This window comes from Pundamilia nyererei, unplaced genomic scaffold (genome assembly GCF_000239375.1).
Source record: "Pundamilia nyererei isolate P.nyererei 1_Seehausen unplaced genomic scaffold, PunNye1.0 scaffold00052, whole genome shotgun sequence".
Lineage (NCBI taxonomy): Eukaryota > Metazoa > Chordata > Actinopteri > Cichliformes > Cichlidae > Pundamilia > Pundamilia nyererei.
In genome coordinates this window covers 3,169,213-3,184,253 of record NW_005187453.1, presented here as the reverse complement: position 1 = coordinate 3,184,253, position 15,041 = coordinate 3,169,213, and the positions used below count along the sequence as shown (strand labels likewise).

The window sequence follows — 15,041 nt, the reverse complement described above, 5'->3', positions numbered from 1 at the left end:
TGCACATTTAAATATTAGGCTCAGAATAATGGCGTAATGGTGTAAACAACATGAGATCATGGATCTGTCATGCCTTGTATTAACTGGTGATGTGGGGGGATTTTTTTTTTTTTTTGGGAAGACCTTGGACCCGAGTGTTGCTGCTAACCATTTCCATCCCTTTATGGCCACAATGCACCATGTCAGAAAGTCCAGATCCTGCTTCCTTGAACATGACAATGAGTTCAGAAACATTAGTATTTAAATGGCCTCCACAGGCACCAGATCTCAATCCAACAACACATTTTTGTATGTAGTTTAACAGGAGATTCTCATCATGGGTGTGCTGCTTCCCACACTTTGCTAAATCTATAGAATGAAGCATTAAGGCAGTTCTGAAGGCTTTCCAGCCTGATATTAGTAAGTTGTACCTACTAAAGAGTCCTGTAGCATTTGAAAGAAAGGCAGCATTTAGACTTCCTGGAAATGTGCTGACTTTGAAGGGTGGTAAAGAAAGCTTGACTTGAAAAATCGGTACCTTTTGTGAGTTTGTGACCATTGGATCTCTTTATATAAACACTAAGATGATCGGTGACTACATTTTAATTTGCGAAGTTCCCTTTTGTATTCTGAAAATCTCTAAAGCTGTTAAGCATTTATGTGATTTTTGGATAGCACGTATATATAAAATCTAAATTTCTAATCACTGCTGATCTCGTATTAGTCATTTAACTGTCACCATCCCCTCCTGTCTCACATAAGCTGAATGAATGAAATTTCAGTGACTGCCATCATTCTCAACTTGAGAAGACCTGAAAAAATGGGTTTTAGCAGACAAAAGACAGTCACTGTGGCAAAAAAAAAAAAACCCTCTGCATATTTGAGTTACGAGTGAAAGTGTGAATTCAATATCTCCAGACTGGCCCCTCTCTGCCTTAAGGCTGGGTTTAGATACGTACAGGCTCTCAGTAATGAAGTAACGCTCTCAGCAGGGAATCCCTATCGCTTCTCCGCTACCCACGGGGCAGAGTTTAGCCTGACCTGTTTGCACCTGTTAGTGTGGCGCTAGCTCTAGTGTCACAAACCCGAGGCCAACTTTCAGCATGAAAAGATGAAGATAAGGAAAATGCCCCTTAACCCATAACTCAGATAAGAACTGTTTGCCATTCATTGTCTTCTTATTGTTTTGCTCGCTTGCTTTTGGGTGTGTATGAGAAATAAAGAGGATATTGAAAATACAGTCTAATATTAACTTGACATTCGTGTTTGTTAGAAACCTCACAAATGCACACACACACACACACTTGTCCATGACAATGTCTCGGTAGTTTCCAGTCTTTTTAGTATGTGTAATAGACTGAAATTCACCTAAGGTACCAAATTGGCGACCACCTAACCTAAAAACTAATTTGTTGATTAGGATCGTGGAGGCGCTTTAATTTTCTGGGCAGCAGGCATCATCTTTCACAAGCTGTGAAAACATAGTGATGATTTTAATTTTTACAGACAACGTGATAGCGTGATAATTTAGGAGTTTGGTGGAATTCAGAGACCCTGCACCACGGAGGCTTAGGCTGGAAATCATAAATACTGTTGTGTTCAGTGTAATATTAATACTCACATCAGAACAGCCAGCTATAATAAAGTGCAGGAAATGATGGTGACAAGCCTGTTACAGAATTTGGGATTCAGATTTGATCTGACACAAACAAAAAATGCAGTAAAGGTGTAATCTCCACTGAGAACAAGAAATGTCCAACCGAACAGCCGAACATAATGGGGTGTGGTTTAAAACCAATTAGCCATGTATGGTGAACTAAAATAGTTAAATACGATGAAGATAAAGGCGATTATCAGCCTCATGATTTTGTGTGATGTATTATGTGGAATAAGCCATGTAAGGAGCTACAAACACTAAATTTGCTTAAATCCAAGATAACCACAGTAGAGTGGTGTTACTGGGTGCTTTCTACCTTGTGTCCAAGTGTCACATGCATATCTCTAAATAAGTGTCTAAATGAGTTTCCTATTCTTTTATATTAATGAGTACGTATCTTTGGAAGTAAATGAATACATTTTATATCAATATGTGTAACAGTGAATTCTAAGTATCTGTTAATTTGGTAAGCCAAGTTATTTTTGCCATAATCCATTTAAAATGCAAGTGTATAATGGGCGATCGTGGCTCAAGAGTTGGGAGTTTGCCTTGCAATCGGAAGGTTGCCGGTTCGAGCCCCGGCTTGGACAGTCTCGGTCGTTGTGTCCTTGGGCAAGACACTTCACCCGTCGCCTACTGGTGGTGGTCAGAGGGCCCGGTGGCGCCAGTGTCCGGCAGCCTCGCCTCTGTCAGTGCGCCCCAGGGTGGCTGTGGCTACAATGTAGCTTGCTATCACCAGTGTGTGAATGTGTGCGTGAATGGGTGGATGACTGGATATGTAAAGCGCTTTGGGGTCCTATGGACTAGAAAAGCGCTATATAAATACAGGCCATTTACCATTTACCATTTACCAATGCATTTATAATGACTATATACAGTAACACATTTCTTAGACCAGCACCCAGTGTGAGGTCTATCCCACAGCTGGCCTAAATGAACAGCATTGGTAATTACCAAAATCTTTCTTATGCTTGTGTAATTTCCCAGCTCTTTAATTGAAATTATAATATAAATGCTAAAATATAATTATTGTTTTTAATCTGTGAATTTATCATCATTATTAGCATTATTATTATTATTTAATTAAGATGCCCAATTACAGTTATTTATTGTATTCTTGAAGATAAGAATATTTTTGTGGAGAATGATATGCCTGATTAATTTCTTATTTGAAGTGAGGACCAGTGTGCCATTTTTATTTTGACATAAAAATGTGAATTCAGTCTGCTATTTGCCTAATAAATAACAATATCATTTTTAGTTTAAACAAGTTTTTGACAGATTTCTACAATTTTTTTTGCCTTTTTTTAAGGACAGGTTGTCTAAACAAAATTGTAAAGCACTGTAAATACATATAGGATGATATTAGCTCTGTAGGATAGTGAATCAGGCTGACTTGAGTTTGAAGGACAGGTGCATTGGAGAGTGAGGACCAGAAGCTAATTGAAACATAATCGAGACATATTCCATCTCTATAAATCCACAAATAACACTGGTGAATATTTTAAACAACAGACCTTTTCTCGAGCAAATTGTAGTCATATTTTAAAAACCACAATGTAACCTTTCTGAGTTTTTTTTCCGAGAGTCAAGAGTCATCCTATAGTATGGGACCTGTCAGAAGATTAGTCATTATGTTATGCTATGTTCAATCCTGTGACACAAGTAGGAGTTAAAAGCAAACACTGTAGGTCATTTTTCCTTTGTAATCCCTTGTGTGGTTTTGAATCCCCAGGTTCTTAAACATTTGGTGTAAAGCTGGAAGAGTACAACTGAAACCTTTCTGTTTCTTGTTAAGTGTACTTGCGGGACCTTAGCTAATGATTCTGACATTTCCAACAACCATTGAAGGAAACATTTATCTAGCTCTCACATGTAACCCACTGAATCCCATGTTGCTTTAACATTTTCTTAAATCAATGGCATCAAATCATTTGCTTTCATCATCATAAGTCCGAGCAGACTTTTACAGTCCCACTCAGATGAGGGAGGGTTTGCTCGCCTAGCCTAAGACTAACCTAATGTAAGCTTAGTACCCAAGGCTCCGGGAGCTGATAATGATTTATCCAGGCCTGTGGTGCTTAGAAAGTAGGGCTCAGTCTTTAATCTCAGGAATGACTGACAGTTCAGATATTACTCTGTAGTTTTTAATAACAGTCAGTGCGGCGCCACATGAGATGGAGCAATGAACGCAACGCTATCAGATGTTGGGATCGTTTCCCAGCCCCTCCTGCTACCTCACACAGAAAGAAAAACACCCCATTGTATGAGAAGATGGTGAGTTTGTGCGACCGTCTGCATACACCTGCACTGTCCCTTGTAGAGATTAGTCAACAAAATAAGATGTGTTGAGACCTCTCGCCGCAACTTTTTTTGACCTGTCCGTGTAAGAATCAATAATGAAAAAGGCTTTATTAGATTTCTGATAGAGTTTGCAGTAGAAACTCAACTTGCAGTGGACTGCTCCGATACTTTGTAGATTGGCCGACTTTATTATGATAGATCAAGCCTTACTCTTATTTTCTGCAGTTTTGATATATAACCTCCAGCCCTGTATCCTTACCCTTTCATTTCTCTCCCTCACCCCTCCTCCCTCTCCCTCACCCCTCCTCCCTCAATCACTCAATCCTTCATTCTGTCACTCCCTTATTTCTCTAGCCGCTTTCACACACTCTGTCTGCCTGTCAGTCACTGGTCTGTGCCCCTAGCCTTCCCCCTCACTTTACACCAGCCTCGCTGCCATTTGTCAACCTTTCTTCTGTGTTTTGGTTAGTTGTTTTATTGCGACAGTATGCCTGTGCATTACTCATTTGCCTTTCCTTTTAAAATGTGTTTTCTATTAGATAACCTCCCTCAACCTCTCTACCGCATATCTCCATCTCCATCTTCTGCAATTCATTTTTCACCTTTTCAGCTTCGTGCTCTAGGTTGTTTTCCCTTTCAGTGCTGGCCTGCAAACTGTTATGCCTCAATGAAAGAATATTGTCTTGCCTCTTTGTCAAGCTATGCTGAGTCTTCCAGCTGTTTCAGCTTTAACTAGATTTATTTACTGTAGAGAGGGTTTAATTTAGACCGGGGTTGCATTATACACCACTGTGGAATTGAATCTTACTTCTATAAAGTGATTACTTGCAAGAGAATATTCATTTAAGGAAGAACGCTTACTTTTACTTACTAATATGAGCTGGTGAAAGGAAAAAGTTTTCAAATTCGATATGATGTTAGTAGCTCTAAGCGGGTTTTGAGTTTGCGGTGTACACACAGTGAATAAGCAATGAATTTAGGGAACACTCAAAATTGTCAGTGTGCACACTAAAAACACTTGACTTCTGAGTGTGCTGCTAATGCATGCACGATACACTGCTGAACATTACAACCCACTGCAATTGGGCTTGAAGAGGATCTTAGGAAATAAAAATATTGCTTTTTATTTGCAAAGATTAATTTGGAGTCCTATTCGGTTGGTTGCACGTGCATGTGTACCTCTTTTTAATGAGATTATCTGATGTCATAGCAGGAAAAGCACAGGTGTAACTAATGATGCTAATTTATACCACTTCCAGACCTTTGAAGGAGGCTCGGAGTCATACCCGACGGGGTTCCCTCGTTGAAACGGAGCCATTGTTAGTGTTATTAGTTAAGCCTGTGTTTGTTCTGCTATAACAAGCTGTTCAGAAACTGAATCATTAATATCATTAATATCTTCTCTTCACTCATCACATGTCAGTTTTAGATTAGAGCATGGTACTAAAGAGGTCTCAAAATTTCATAGCAGATACACTGCCTGGCCCAAAAAAAGTCACCACCAAAAAAAAGGTCACACCCTAATATTTCATTGGACCACCTTTAGCTTTGATTTCAACACGTAATCGCTGTGGCATTGTTTCGATAAGCTTCTGTAATGTCACAAGATTTATTTCCAACCAGTGTCGCATTAAACCTTCACTAAGAACTTGTGTTGATGATGGAAGCGTTTGACCACTGTGCAAAGCCTTCTCCGGCACGTCTTGGACACTGTGGTGGCCAATCCATGTGTGAAAATGATGTCTCATGCTCCCAGAACCACTCTTTTACAATTTGAGCTTGATGAATCCTGGCATTGTCATCTTGGAATATGCCTGTGCCATCAGGGAAGAAAAAACCCATTGATGGAATAACCTGGTCCTTCAGTATAGTCAGCTTACCTCATTCTTGGAACACATACTGTTGCTGAACCTAGACCTGACCGACTGCAACAACCCCAGATCATAGCACTGCCCCTACAGGCTTGTACAGTAGGCACTAGGCATGATGGGTGCATCACTTCATCTGCCTCTTTTCTTAGCCTGATGCACCCATCACTCTGGAATAGGGTAAATCTGGACTCAACAGACCACATGACCTTCTCCCATTGTCTTTTTTTTCCGGTTTGCCTCACTGACTAGTGTTTTTTTTTTTATGGCTACACAGCTGTTAGTTCCCAATCCCTTGAGTTCCCTTCGCATTGTGCGTGTGGAAATGCTCTTACTTTCACTATTAAACATAGCCCTGAGTTCTTCTGTTGTTTTTCTACGATTTGATTTCACCAAAACTTTAAGTGATCGCTGATCGTGATCATCCTGGAAGATGATGTGTCCCCACTATCCTTCCACTTTTTAATAATGCGTTGAACAGTTCTCAACCCAATTTTAGTAGTTTCTGCAATCTCTTTAGACATTTTCTCTGCTTGATGCATGCCAATGATTTTACCCTTCTCAAACACACTAACATCTTTTCCACAACCACGAGATGTCTTTCGACATGATTGTTTATGAAATGAGAAGCAACTCATTGCACCAGTTTGAAAATAACTTGTTGCCAGCTGAAAGATAATCACCTATGCACCTATAAGAGGCTCGTACCTATTTGCTTAGTTAAATCCAGGTGGCGATTTGTTTTTTGGTCAGGCAGTGTGCTATCCAGTGTTTCCCGTGATGCAGCTGCTTCGGAGAGACAGGTAGCTCACACACCCCTACTCACCACCCACTACCCCCATGTTCAGTGTTAGCTACAGTAGGTTGACAATTTGTCATCAACTTGAGTAACTCTGTCCTCTCCTCTCACTGGCTGTCCTCTACTATTGTGCTCCATGTTCCACTCTGACCCGCCACCCGCACACTGACAACATAGCAGGGCAAGCCGAAAACAACAACAACAACAAAAAAGCAAGCTATTGCTGAATTTCTACCTGAAACGAAATCAGCTGAGGTTCTTTGCTCATCAAAGACTGTTGAGGCATCCGCTGACCATCTGTCCCTCCACAGTCCCACAAGGATTGCTACTCCTTTCATAGTACTGCTAAGCTTCTAAAGAACCTTTAACATAGTGATCACCTAATGGGTCTTCTTCTTCGTTCTACAGGCACTCAAGAATCACTCCTCCTTCCAAAGTATGTAGTGAAATGGGATTCCTTTGTCCTGGATGTGAGCGTCTATGAGCTACCTTAACTTCTCAGTGGGTTTTCAGTTCCACTAGTTTGTGTAATATGGCCAAACAATGACTTTTTTATGTACTTTTAACATTACAATAACATGTGACTTGCGATGGATTATGAGCCAGATGAACAACTTTAAAATAACTCATTACTGGTCCATATGATGTCTGCTACATTCTGTAAATATGTGTATGTTCTAAAGAATAATTAACCCAATGCAAACTGTTTATAGTGCTACAGAGAATGTTGGCTGTACGCAGGAAATCAGTGCTGCAGGCCCAAAGTATTTGAACTTTCAGGAAGTGTTATTCCCAAGCAGCTGCATTTTGAGGTGGTAAAGGGATTTTCCTACAAGTAAATTAAAGCTCTCAGACACCGTGGGTAAAATTACAACACAAAAATAACATGGTTAGGTTTAGTTTACACTTAAAACATTGAGTTAGGTTACCTGGAGGTTACCTGGTTACATCAGTAAGCACATGACTACAGTGGAGGTGATGTGGTTGTGCTTGCCACAGCAACAATAATATTGTTGTCTGCCTGGAGCAGGAAAGCTAATTCCCTTGTTCCAGTGTTTTGTTGATCTACTCCAGCCTTCTCCTTACCAGACGTTGACAAATTTAACATTTTCTGCTGATTTGTTGGCTATAAAAATCTATAATGAATTTATTTGGATTCTCTCCCAGCTATCTTGAACATTTAGTGTGTATATTGACATTTTACATTAAGCTTAATTTAGTCACTTCTCAGTCCTAATACATAATACACTCAATACCTCTTTTGAATAAGAATAGTGTGTTGAATTGATCTACAACCTGTAGGATGTGCTGGGCAGCTATAACACTAAAGAACTCCGATAAATGAAAAGTAGTAGAAACAGCAGGAGCATTTACGTAACGTACACTACATACAGTAAATACAGCTCTATTTCTCTCCCTCTCTATTTTTTGCTTATTCTCTATGGAAAAATAGAAGGACGTGCACAAGTGAAGACTTTTAGTGTTTAAAAGTCGGTCAGCAGCCGCCTTTACAGTTGGCATTTAGTTCTAATTATGACAAATCTGTATTTATTGCACAAACATTTACATTGCTGCTGCTGTTTGCTTTCAGTTGAAGATTAGTTCCTGGGCTGTCCCGTTGCATGCCACAACTTGTGTGTATTTGTGTGTTTTCATACTAGTGTCGCAATAAAAAGCAGGTATGCAGTGATGCAGCTGTTGTGCGATTCCTAGATATTGGCTGTACTTAAGCGAGGGCAGGGTGCACACAGTTTGACGGCTCTTTAGTTAGAGCTGAAACTAGCCTTGGATCTCCAGGTAAGAAACGCACACACGGACACACACAGCCTTACTCAAAGACACTGAGGATGGTGAGTGAAGACTGGACACTCAGGAATGGATAAGTAATGAAGGTGAAAACAACTCAGAGGGGGAATCTATCGATTGTTTGCAGGGGAAGAAGAAGAAAGAAAAGCATAGTTAGCTGCCTGTTAGACGTATTGGTCTATTTATACTTTTTTATAGAACTTTTCTTCTGTTTTTTTCTTTAAATCAAAAATCTGCTCGGCTTTTGTTTTGTTATTTTGTTTGTTTTCTGTCTCGATAAACAACTTGCCGATTTGATTGCCGTGTTTATCCACTGTACACTTTTCCCCTCGTTCTCCTGGAGGTCAAAGGCACTCAGCTGCCCGATGACTGCGAGAGATGCTGGCGCTCGCTGTTGCCATAGTTACGGGTAGACTCACCTGTTGCCAACTTTTTCATTTTTATTACAAAGAGGGGAAGTGAAGGGAGCAAAAGAAATTCATAACAGGGTTGAGAAAGGCACGTACAGAAAGAAAAGCGAGGGGAGAATGATCTTAATGATGCCTTTTAAGGGCCAATTCAGTTACCGCATCTCATGTGAATATTCTGACACATAATTTAAAATAGATGCATTTATGTTTTATGTTGTAAGCATTCGCTGTGTGTGAGATAGTGATAAGAGATGGCTAGGCCTATGGGGAATGACTCGCTTTTGGAGCCTCCCTCAGAAAGACCATTCAAAGTATGTCTTCTTATGGATGCTTCTGCTCGATCAAAGTAACACACTGTGGACAATGAGAGAGAAATATTAAGATCAGAGGTCAGGGGGATTACTAATCTTTTGGCTGCTTTGTCCCATTTATCCTGAAAAATGATGGGGCTTAATAATCCGAAATGCTTTCAGTTGTGTAAGAAATAATGACATTTTCAGTAGATGCAATACTCAAGGATGAGTCATGGTTTCATCCCTCATTACCTGAAATGTGGATGGGTGTGTTTTGCGGTGCAGTCAACATGTCTGTGTTTGAGGGGCCCCATTAATAATGTTTTTAGAAGAACTGAATCATCTCCTGTTTCAATCATAGTGAGCAATTTTAGTTGGCAACTTTATGCTTTCTTTCCGCTTTCTTTTCTTTCTCTTTCTTTCTCTTCTCCCATTATGCAGTTGTTGCATATTGATGTGTGGCTTGTTGTGCAGAAGGCAGTCAGAGAATGCTTGCAAAAACTGGCTGACAAACCAAGACATTGACTGTCTGTTTGTGTGGGTCGAGGATGTGGCTGGCAGCGGGGGTATGCAGTCAAATGATTGTAAATTCAGTGTGTGTGGGCCGGTGAGGGTACATGCTATTATTCCAGTGACAGTTTTGATTACAAGAGTGTAAAATTTTTCTATTTGTTCAAACAACTGTATTTGACTGTTAAGAGTTATTAGGTGTGTGTGTTTATGTGTGAGGAAAAAAAATACTTCATCAATCAATGGTCAGACTGTTTCCTTGGCCTGGTGCACAATCTTAACACAAAGTGACCGATAAGGGAGCGAAAGGAGGGTCGGGGCTCGACTAACACAAGAAATAAACCCTTTTTCTTACCAGTATTATAGTTTAATCAGGAAATGAATGGAAAATGAAATCTGATTTTAGAAACCTGCCTTGGATGCAAAGCAGTGAAATCAGTTGTTTTTATTGGGTTTTTTCCCCTCAAAAAATGGGAAATAGGTGTAGCATAAAAGTACATAAGTGATACAGTTTATAAGGGGAAAACAGAATCTGTACAATTCTAATGAGCTTGAAAGTCAGTATTTGGTATGACTTTATTCATCAACACAGCCCGAACTTACTTAGGCAGCTTTCTTGTCATTTCTTTAAGCAGTCTTCAGGAATAGTCCTTCAGACATTCAAAGCTCTTCCTTGGATGTTGACTGTTTTTTGTTTCATTCCCTGTAAAGATGATCCCACACTGTTTCAGTAATGTTGAGGTCTGGGCTCTATGGAGGCCAGTCCATGACTGATTGTGTTATGTGTGTGTTTTTGTATACAGGTATGCTTTTACTGCATTTGCAGTAATGAAGTAATTGCCAGTCAGATGCTTGGTGGATGTCAAAGTCTGTTATTTTCACAGTGGGTGTAAAAACATGAAAGATGGATTATAGTTCCTCGGTATTAATAGTAAAGTCAGTGCAGGGGCGGAGCAGCTCCTTTCTAACCTGAGAAATTAACTAACTAGTTTTTGTTTGATTCTAAGCCTCTCCTTTACTACACTCTCATATTTAGTGTAAGATTTGTCATGAGTCTGAGAATGTGGCAGTTATGGTGAAATTACATTTTTCCTAATGAGCGTATCTTTTTAAAGAACATGTAAACATACACGACTTAAGTTGTAACTAATGGAGATGTAATTATAAGCATTCACTGATACAATAATAGTCAAGTATACATAGAACGCGTGCGCACACAAACACACACACACACACACACATAAAGAGTCAGAAGCAGCTTTCCAACTGCTGCACACAGACAGAGTGAGTGGACGTCTAAAAGCATCCCCTGACACTTTAAAATAAAATAAAAATACTCAAACCACATCGATGGGCTGAGAATATCTGTCTGGACGAGTTCATGCATACATGTAAGTTCAGATGCACAAGCATGCCATTTGCACCCACACAGTGAAGGCGCAGAGGTGCACAATGCAAGTCTGGAGCCCTTTTACTCCTCTGAGAAACAAACAGTCTTCTACAAGGGAAGCAGAAGATGCATTACCCTGTTCTTATCTTCCTGTTTGCAGCTTGTGTAGTTTTTACTTTTCTTTCTCTTTCTGTTATTTAATGAGTCCTTTATTCTATACTTGCTGTCTTGTATTCTTGGAATAAATTCATTCATTTGTATTATTGTTTTGGCATTTGACTCAAATACAATGCATATGCTTAGGTTAATTTGAGTTAATGGTAATCAAATTTTTTTGTGCATGTGTCCTGTCTGCAGACGACATCCCTTATCAGCGAGACCCGACTCCTCCTCCTCCTCCCTGCTTGTCCTCCAAATCAAACGCTCTGTCACAGGACCACAGGAAGAGCCACATCCCAGAGGAGTTTGCAGGCCTGCTTCATGGATCTTCTCCAGCCTGTGAACCCCCCGATACACCTTACCACCTTTACAGCCCCAAATCCTTTAAAAATACAGATGTCCAGAGCAACTTTCTGCAGACCCCGGAGTTCAGCATTGTGATCGGCGGAGGAGCCAGTCAGGTCTTCTCCCGGCCAGGGAGTGAGTCATACTCTCAGAGCTTAGCCAACGACACTCGAAAGCCACAGGTTGTGTACCGGACTATCTTCCACACCAAGGTCAACCAGGACCAGGCCCAACCCAGAAACTGTGAACAGGTAGATCTGCCTCGTGGATGGTCTACCCTGAGCCACCCACCCTCTTGTTCCTCTGGTCAAAACGGAGAAGTTGCAGATTTACGGGGAAGCCAGACAGGAGCGACATCCAAAGACAGTTCACCTGGGATTGGCTACGAGGAAAGGGCTTGCACCCTTGGGAGGATGAGGTCCATGCCACGCAGTGTGTTGGACCTGCAGCTTTCGAAATCTCTTTCCAAGTCTGATTCTAACCTAGTGGCAGTGTCTCCCATACAGGTAAGTTCTCGCTACCTTAAAAGCGTCATTCTCTATGCAGCCAGAGCACTAAAAAGAACATGAATTCTGCGATTTAGATTAATAAGAGTTATTAACAAGAGTCTTTCTTATCAAGTGTTTCTGGGAATTCATTTGACATCATAAGTAAAACTTCACTCTTTTTAAACGTCTGCACAAGCAAAGAAGTCTCCAGTATTGTTGTACTGAGCACAAATGCAAATATCGTAAATATTCACTTATATAAAAATAATTTGCATCTTGCTGTGTCATGTGACTTCATAAACAGAGCAGAAACCAGTCCAGCCAATTGGATAACTCATCAATCTGGGTCACAATGTTCTCTGCCGCAGCACATTTTTTGAGACTTCTGTAATTCATTGTAAATAAATCATGAGCTAAATACATAATCTGTTTGATGAAAATAGTGCCATTACAGCTGAAAGTTTGATGAGCACTGAACGGACTTATTTTCAGTTTTAGTTGTTCATATTTTTAAGGTTAAATATTTGGCAACTTTTGTTTTGCATCTCGTATTTGTGCAGTAATTAAGCACAAAGGGTTTTATTATTATTATTTTTTCTTACAGGAAGAGCACAGCTGGGGGTCCGGATCACGGGGCCAGGGCCCTGGAAGTCCGAGCCCACGTGAAGGCGCCAGCCCGGAGGGGAGATTGGAGAGAACGCCGTCTTTCACTGCTGAGTGGGAAGAGGTAGGAAGACAGTTTTCCTGACATGCACAGCTTATCACCCAACATTTAGCATCAATTGCAACATTAAAGAAGAAGCCAAGTTGTCAGCGCCTCTGCTCTGACACTGCATTTATTTTGGTCAAGTGAACCGTCTCAGCAGGAAACAGTTGAAAACTCCGCACCCACAGCAGTGAGCTGCTTCAATTTTTCCTCCTTTTGAAATACACTCGGCTACTACAGTGCAGAAGGAGCCCAAGTGCTAATTTAACATGCTCACATATTGATTTTGTTCTGTAACCAGCGATGAAGCTGCAGGGAAGACCCACGTATCTGAGAGAAGGCAGTTTCTAGTTTCTATTAAAGAGCTGCGGTCCAGGGTGCTGCGTGCTTTGGTCTTGGTGTGTTTGTGCCCAGGGTTCTTTCAATATTAAAGGGTCTCTGACACAGATGTGATGCATTGACTGGACACCACTGTTTGGATCCTTATAACCATTTGGGGTCACAGACACATTGACTTCCGCTCACTCTTCACACCTCAGAAAAAAAGCGCTCGTTGCACCCTGACACACCCAGAAAATGAAAAGCAAGTTCCATCACACGTAATCATGGGGATGCCTTAATTAGTCTCTCTATTTTTAAAGTAACTCTAATGCATGTCAGTGGAAGTCCATTTGTGCGTGCCTTTCCACATTTGCATGCACATGTTCATTAATTCCTCCACGCAGCTCATGACTTCCTGATGATGATGAATTGCCATATGGAATTTTCCACAGTTCTCATATTTCTTTTTCTGGATAATTGCATGCTGCATGAGGAAGAGATAAGGTTAGATTGGCCCCGGGGAAATTTAAGGTTGGTAAACAGGGATTTCAGAGGAAAAAATAACAAAGCTGCTCTATATCTATCACATGCTCAGGAAAGTGTTGCATTATTGAGAAGAGAGAAGTGGCAAGGGACATTCCATAACAGTCAGTGATTTGAAGATCATTCTCTTTAGTGCAACAAGCTGAAAGGTAGTCCAATATGCTGGTTTATACAAAAAATATGGTTATTTGGGGGGGTTCTTCTTGGTCAAAATCTAAACTCAAGTGACCCAGATTAGTCTCTTAATCTGAGCCTGGCACATGAAACATGGGTTGCATTAGTTTTATTTTGTAGGGTAGCTAAAATGTCAAGCTTAAATACTCCAGAGATCTGCTGTAGATCTAGTAAATGCATCTGATCATATTTGGAATTAGGACCTGCAAACTATTTGACATTTCATCAAAGGTAACCATTCCCTGCTTTGAATGACTGTGCATTGTTATGGTAGATCTGCTAGAACTTGCATTGTGCAGATGATATTGATGAACTTGCAAGAAAAGATGCTGGAACATCTTGATAAAGCATTGCCCCAGCTCATAACCAACAATATCCAAGGTATCAATTTAGATTTCAAAGTCAGTGGGACAAGACAGGAAATGGTGAAGACCTTCAAGTATCTTGGTTGCATGATATTAGATAAAGGCTTAAAACTTGAGATTTTGGTAAAGACAGCAGCTGAAATACCAAAATTTAAGACCACCAGCTAAGTTTACACTTTTTTTGTTCCTACCACCTTATTTCTAATTCCAACGTTCAGAGTTCGACATGTCATCCCACAATATACATGTTTAACTATATACAAGTCTACACTCATATACAATATAGACATAAAACAATTTAAGTTCACAAACCAAAACAACAAACTGCACTTTTACATTGGCTAAACACCCTGTGATTATCTGTATGTGCTCCAAAATTCACCTGCTGTGCTTCCTGTTGTCTACCTTTCTGTACGCCTGTGAAAAATGGACCCTCATGACAGGACTCCAAAGACATATTCTGGCATTACCGATAATATTGTCCATGACTGATGTGTTATTTAATATAGTGTCAAATTTTAATTGGTCCATCACCCAGTGATCTTCTTCTTTGTTGTTTAACGATGATTCAAAACATCTCAGGCACTTCTGTGCAGATTGGCTTTGATGTCTTGATACTGGGGTGGATGAATGGATTCGACTTGACCCAAACCAACTGCTTTTAGACTTACAGATGATCTCCTTGCCAATAAACTGCATTTAAATAGTTGTAGTTGTGCACGTCATTTTTTTTCTTTTTTTAAAAAAAATAATGTATCATTACTTTACTTTATGTTACGACCTGGCTCAAAAGCCGCAACATAAAAACAGAGAAGAATAACAGAGTGTGGGTGAGAAGAGGTTTCAACCTAAAATGGAAAACCAGGTTGGCTAAAATGGCTGGTGCCACCAAGGCAAAGACTAGTGCACTGCCGGGAAGCTTGC

At 40.3% G+C, this 15,041-nt stretch overlaps 1 protein-coding gene across 4 annotated transcripts in view; it reads left to right on the top strand.

Annotated features, from left to right (window-relative positions):
- Positions 1 to 15,041, top strand: part of anks1b (ankyrin repeat and sterile alpha motif domain containing 1B) — a 167,465-nt gene that overhangs the window by 86,914 nt on the left and 65,510 nt on the right. For all 4 annotated transcript variants that reach the window (XM_013910926.1, XM_013910925.1, XM_005733506.1 and 1 more), the window contains exons 10-11: positions 11,374 to 12,026; positions 12,613 to 12,735. In XM_013910926.1, coding sequence (XP_013766380.1) covers positions 11,374 to 12,026; positions 12,613 to 12,735 — 776 coding nt within the window. The remainder of the gene's footprint in view (positions 1 to 11,373; positions 12,027 to 12,612; positions 12,736 to 15,041) is intronic.